The sequence below is a fragment of the Cynara cardunculus genome, assembly GCF_001531365.2.
Source record: "Cynara cardunculus var. scolymus isolate 2C chromosome LG 3, CcrdV1, whole genome shotgun sequence".
Classification (NCBI taxonomy): domain Eukaryota; kingdom Viridiplantae; phylum Streptophyta; class Magnoliopsida; order Asterales; family Asteraceae; genus Cynara; species Cynara cardunculus.
This window is the reverse complement of record NC_037530.1, coordinates 10,481,852-10,488,524: the sequence shown is the minus strand read 5'-3', so window position 1 is coordinate 10,488,524 and position 6,673 is coordinate 10,481,852. Positions and strand designations below refer to the sequence as shown.

General features: G+C 36.7%; 1 protein-coding gene across 1 annotated transcript; it reads left to right on the top strand.

Moving 5' to 3' along the window:
* The first annotated feature begins 951 nt into the window (after positions 1-951).
* LOC112509723 (chorismate synthase 1, chloroplastic) lies at positions 952-6,456 on the top strand. Its single transcript, XM_025114825.1, has 13 exons — positions 952-1,173; positions 2,955-3,105; positions 3,235-3,311; positions 3,429-3,487; positions 3,678-3,761; positions 3,860-3,952; positions 4,191-4,271; positions 4,490-4,621; positions 4,713-4,815; positions 4,944-5,038; positions 5,133-5,198; positions 5,637-5,721; positions 6,076-6,456. The coding sequence occupies exons 1-13, from the start codon at positions 1,029-1,031 to the stop codon at positions 6,222-6,224; spliced, it is 1,320 nt and encodes a 439-aa protein (XP_024970593.1). The 5' UTR covers positions 952-1,028; the 3' UTR covers positions 6,225-6,456.
* The last annotated feature ends 217 nt before the right edge of the window (positions 6,457-6,673 follow it).

Genomic DNA, 6,673 nt, shown 5'->3' with positions numbered 1-6,673 from the left:
GCAAACCCTCTGTGAGTCATCCCAGAGGCTCTGCTAGATATGACTTGTAAGCACTTGATGTCAGAGGATCAGTTTCCAGAACCTCTGTGAGAGACAACAGAGGTTCTGTCTTTCTTGACTTTAGCCTTTAGTCGTTAGACCTGTAACTTTTAAGTTTTACTTTTTGCTTACTATGACACTAATTTGGATATAATTTACTATTTTAGTTAAAATCTAATTATAGTGTTCCTTGTCTTTTAGGTCCCACATATTGAATAAAGTTTCTATTTTGCTAATTTCAATTTGGAAAAGGGAAAACTAAAAAGAAGGAACCACAATCTTAATCCATTATTTATCCTTTTATCGTTTTATATTTTGGATTCGGGGTTTTGGTTTTTATGTCTCCTCATTGTATTTTTTTTATTATAATTAATAAAAACCAACATGAGGATGAGATACTTAGCTTGAATAGGTTCTAAACTCTTTAAAAAATCACATGTTTCGTTGTTTCATTGGCTTAAAAAAATAGGCTTAGGGGCATTTTTTATTATTTTCGCACAGAGTATCAAAAATCTTAGGACCGGCCCTGAGTAGGAGTAGGGATTTATCTTTTTTATGTCATAACTCAAAAAGGCAGCATATGTTTGTTGTAGAGGAAAAGACCATTTTACCCTCACATGTATGCCACGTGGAGCAACTTAACCCCTCCCTTATAACCATCGTTAGCCCTAGGAACCTAAACCAACACAAAATGCAAACTATAAGCGCTAAGATGTAATTAGTGAAGTTGAGGGACGAAAGCCAGATTTTTGGTAAACCACATGGAAAAAAATGTAATTCACTCCAAAATGAAAATATAACGAGTCAACTCATTCTGGATCCATCCAACTCAGTCCTCGTGGTTGAGATGGATTTGGGTAGGTGGCTGGCAGCGTCTCCCACCAACCCCAACCGAGATATACAGACACCTACATATATAATTTCACAGAGTCACACCTAACCTGTCCATCTCAATTCTCAAGTTGTAACTCCCACCAGGAGCAAAGTAAATGGCGTCTTCTCTCTCTACCAAACCCTTTCTCGGAGCTTTATCTTCCGACGAACCTTCACGCTTCGGCTCTCTACGCCATTCCGATCTCCGTTCTGCAGTCCTCCGAATCTCAACTAGCCGTCAGTCACGCCCTAGAACACTCGGTGAGTTTCTGATTTGGTAATCTCTCGTGTAACAGTTCATTCTCGTCGGAAGATATATTCTGATTTTGATTTTGTGTTACCGTTGTGATTGATAAGTTTGAGTGCCACGATATTTGACTTTCTATGACCGTATTTCAAATTGCTGATCCATTAATTGCTCTTAGGTTGACTCAACCTGTCGCATGCTCGATTTTGTATTCTATATGAATATACATTTTTGGACATGACAATTTTTTTTGGGTATATTTGTGGTTGAGATTGTATAGTAGAAGTTCTTAAGTGGAGCAATTTCTTATGCGACATGGAAAATTGAAGCATTGTTGTATGAGTGATTAACTTCTCAAACAACTTTGAGTTGCAAATACACCATCAGTTATTCTTGAATTGCAAATGAAACACCATATTTGCAAGGCGCTAATTGGGACAGAATGGTGTGAAGCAAGTTGGTTGTTCTTGCACTGGAGTTTTCGCAATATATCCAAAACCTACATAGCGTATTCTTTTCTTTGTCAAAGTTGATAACTTTTTATTGTTTACAAAAATTCTTATTTCTTTCCTTGTACGTCGTCCAAATTCCAGAAACTGGTTTTTATCTGGTAGTATGATGATGAAGTGACTTTCAAGCGAAGTATGTTAATAAAGTACTTGAATTTTATCTGGTAAGGGGATGTTGTTCTCAATGTCGATACTATTTTGTTTCCAAAGCATCCCTTGTTTTATTTCCATGTTTATCTAAATGACATACCATTTCAATTCAGAAATCAAATGCTATCTTTTTGCTATGTAGAGTATGCAACCACTCAACTCTGAACAAACTGATATTTAGGGCAGTGGCATTGATAAATGCACAGAATCTGATCCCACTTAAACCAGGCTTCATATTTTTCAACATATACATTTTTTCTTGCATCTGGCATATGGCAACATGTGCATTCCGTTTCACTCTTAGCAACAAAATGTTTTCAGCAAACTATTTGATTTTGTACACTGAATCAATGTGTCACCTATTATTAACTGCCTACTGTTGCAATTATCGAAATGGTGCATAGTAAAATTTTCATCAACTTCACATACATATTGATATTCTACAAATTTGATAGCTAATGGAACATTCACATAGTCCTGTTTTCTCAAATAGACACCTAAAAGGCATTAATGAATTGGTTGGAGCATGATAATATAAATAAGTATTTTGCAATGTTCACCTATGAGACTAAGATGTTTATGAACATGAATCCCCCAACATCTTTTCACCAAAAGCTGTAACTTGCCCTTCTACCGAAGCTGATTGTAGCTCTAGTTTAAGTCTGGAAGCCTAGAGAAGATCATGCATCCAGAATTGGTTAGGTTTGGTGGAATCGCCTCTTTTTCCATAAATTAAAGATGGGTATATTTATAGTTAGGTTCAGGGGAAAACCCCCAAACAAATGAAAAACTGAGAAACTGTTGATCAATATGGTATGCACATGTGCATACAAGTAATTGAAGATGTTTCCTGGTTTCTATGCACGTGTGCATGCTATGCACATGTGCATACTGGAAAAACTAATTACAAATTACTTACAGGCAGATGTGCATACCGTACAGGTTAATGGTTACTAGGGCGTCTCAGTTTCTCATTTTTTGCAGTTTCCCTCTGAACCTGATCCTATGTACATGTGTGTGTGTGTGTATATATATATACATGTATGTATATTTGTTTGTGTGGTTTCTAGTTACCTCTTAGTTGCTGAACTTTCAGATTCAGTTAATAAAAACTTTATCACCTTGCATTTGAACAGAGATACAAGCTGTTGGAAGTACATATGGAAACTACTTTCGTGTTACAACATTTGGTGAATCTCATGGCGGAGGAGTTGGTTGTGTGGTTGATGGATGTCCCCCTCGAATTCCCCTTTCAGAGGCTGATCTACAAGTAGATCTTGACAGAAGGTATTATCCTACTCATTATTCCATGGCACTTGACATAAAGCCGGTTTACGTATAGGACCACTTTTGCGCATCATCCCTTCTCGCAAGTGGATATTCATGTTTGCCTCTTTTATTGAATACCTTATACAGGAGGCCAGGTCAGAGCCGTATTACTACACCTAGAAAAGAAACCGACACATGCCACATATATTCAGGTGTTGCTGAAGGTTAGTTTGTAGTTAACACTTGCTCATATGATGGTCATGTTTTGTAGTGTTCTCTCTGTATTTAAAGAGTTGCTGATAAGGTATTACTGAAGACTGATGCCTGGTGCTTCAATGCAGGATTTACTACTGGATCTCCGATCATGATTAAAGTACCCAATACAGATCAAAGGGGAAAGGTGAGTGAGTACTCATGTAATATTGGATGTCATTTGCATGGAGTCGTGTACCCTATAATGCAAAAGTATCATAATTGGTTAACATACTAACACAATATTATACAAGTATTTGTTGCTTTCAATTGGATAGAATTTAGAATACATAGACATAACGATACTTATTTAATAAATTAATTATTGTACTTATCAGGATTACAGTGAAATGTCAATGGCTTATAGACCTTCTCATGCTGATGCAACTTATGACTTTAAGTATGGTACAAGATCAGTGGAGGTACCCATTGTATCCAAATACATATGAAAATATGTCTAGTAAGGTTCTTCCTCTTAGATACTTGAATGTTCACTGATAAGCATGTTGATGGATTATAGGGTGGTGGTCGATCGTCTGCTAGAGAGACAATTGGGAGAGTCGCTGCTGGCGCTGTTGCTAAGAAAATTCTCAAGGCATATGCAGGAACTGAGGTGTGCTGAGTTAATAATATATATATATATGAACATGCAGATATATAATTCTCATATCTCAAAGTATCCTATTAATTTAAACAGGCTTCCACTAGCAGTACTTGAATCCTTAGCTGATGAAAAAACTCTTAGAACATATCTGAACAAGTTATAACTGTTCGTTGTTGCTATACACATAATGAACTAGAAGTTCTTACTTTGACTGATCTTCGTTGTGGTTGATATCTATGTTAACCAGATCCTTGCCTATGTCTCTCAAGCTCACAAGATTGTACTTCCAGAGGGCCTAGTGGATCATGAGACATTGACGCTTGATCAGGTTGACTATTGAATTACTAATTTGATTCTTGTCTTGCTTTTGACTATATGCTTGGGCTCAATCAAGAAAGTAACAGGGCCTTTGACTAAAAGCTAAACGTTGGTCCTCTTAATTTCTGATCTATTTTGTCATTGTGGTTTCAGTTTTTCCCTTTCATATGGATATTGGACTAAATGATTCCTGTTCTAATGATCCTTTCTTGTATGAAATAACCTCAGGTAGAAAGCAACATCGTTAGGTGCCCTGATCCTGAGTATGCAGAGAAGATGATTGCTGCTATTGATGCTGTCCGAGTGAGAGGTGATTCTGTTGGTGGTGTTGTTACATGTATTGTGAGAAACGTCCCACGTGTAAGCGCTAGCTCTTTCTTGCTATGTATGGCTGTCTGCACCTTCTCACACTCCCACATCTGTGATTGATACCTCAATATCCATATGGCAGGGACTTGGCTCACCAGTTTTTGACAAACTAGAAGCTGAATTGGCTAAGGCGGCTTTGTCATTACCTGCAACCAAGGGCTTTGAGTTTGGCAGCGGATTTGCAGGTATTTCAGGAATATGAAAGTTGAAATGAATCAGACTGTTGTTACTAGCTAGGTTCTATTTGTCTCTGATGATTTTCATCCATGATTGCGTAATTTTCTGTGACTTATTCTAAACTATAAAAATGTAGGTACCTTTTTGACTGGTAGTGAGCATAATGATGAGTTTTTTATGGATGAACATGGACGGGTTAGGACAAGAACAAACCGGTCAGGTGGAATACAGGTATGTTTTTCAAGCTCTGATCAGTTGTATGACGTGGTAGTCAGATTTCAAGTTGAACATGTATGGAGTCACCTCTATATATGCTTATTTGCAGGGTGGTATATCCAATGGAGAGACCATACACATGAGAATAGCCTTCAAACCTACATCGACAATCGGAGTAAGGCTAATCTTTTTTTCTGTACATACTGATGCTAATAGCTTTTATCAGCATATGATTGTGCAATGTGCAGCCTAGGATGTCTGATCAGTTGGTACTAAATTAAAAGAAACATAGTATTGAAATTGTCTTAACTGAAGTCGGTTATGAAGTTCAGTCGCAATCGACCATGGTGTTTCATCTGTTGTAAAGACACTAATTAAAATTAACTTTGCCCTTTTTAAATGTCAAAAATGAAGAAACAAATTGTAAAGCCTTGAAACTTTCTGTAGTTCTGTAGATAAGCTATTCTGCTTTTATACCAACTTTTACACCATCTATAATGATAAACAGTAATTTATACCCCTTCAAGAGAATAGTATTATGTGTTTCCATTGCTCCGTTTTCAATTGTTAAAGTCAAACTTCTTTCTTAGATCAATTTTCTGATGTCATGCAGAGGAAGCAAAACACAGTGACCAGAGATAAAAAGGAAACAGAACTTATTGCTCGTGGCCGACATGATCCCTGTGTTGTCCCAAGAGGTTTGTACCCAAATATAACATTTTTCATCCTTCAACTAGTGATTGTGTGTTTAAGACTTGCTGCTAACAGGGTGTGTGTATATTTTGACTGTTTCAAAAGAAAAAAAGAAAAAAGTATTCAACTCCACTGACATTACTGTTGATCAACATATATTTGTTTCACAATGTGTTTGTTTCATATATATTTGGTTCACAATGCAAAACTTTTTTACGTGATAAAATCCTAGCATTGGATAAAATCATGTAAAATATACTGATTTTGTGGATTCTTAAATGATTAACCCCCTATATATATATATATATATATATGTATGCTTGGAGTTTGGATTTACTTTGGTATGGGTGATGGTGCAGCGGTCCCGATGGTGGAAGCGTCGGTGGCGTTAGTGCTGATCGATCAGTTGCTGGCACAATACGCTCAGTGTCAGTTGTTCCCCATCAATCCTGAATTCCAGGAGCCGTTGCAGATGCCGACGCTTGAACAGAGCGGCATTTCACTTTAAAGCTCTCCAGAGAGTCCTCAAAACAAAAGGCAAACATTTCATAACAATAGTTGGTGGGTCTGTGTTTGTTGTTGTTACCTGTAATTCCCTTTTTTGGTTGCTTTACCATAATAATCAGGAATTGGGCATTATTTTTGGCTTGTTTGTATAAGTAAAGGGGTGTTATAATTTTGATTTGTTTTCTTCAGAACAGTTCTGAAATTTTCCTAATAATTGAAAGTGGTTTTTATTATATAGCTGTCCATTTTCTGTTTCAAATGCCTTCAATTAGGGGGTGTTTGCGATTGTTTGTAAAAACAACTTATTGACTTATTGCAGTGTGTTTCCGGTAATAAGCACTTTTGAGTGTTTGGATAAACAACTTATACCGGTGCCAAACCAGTGATAAGGAGTGTGTAAAGAAGTTAAACTCTTCTGACTTGTAATAAGTTGATAAGTACTTTTATAAA

Bases quoted from the DNA above. Each gene is read 5' to 3' on its own strand.
- LOC112509723 (XM_025114825.1), top strand. From the start codon at position 1,029: ATGGCGTCTTCTCTCTCTACCAAACCCTTTCTCGGAGCTTTATCTTCC. The intron at 4,272-4,489 runs GTTGACTATTGA...AAATAACCTCAG, and splicing joins AGACATTGACGCTTGATCAG to GTAGAAAGCAACATCGTTAG. The intron at 4,816-4,943 runs GTATTTCAGGAA...ATAAAAATGTAG, and splicing joins GTTTGGCAGCGGATTTGCAG to GTACCTTTTTGACTGGTAGT.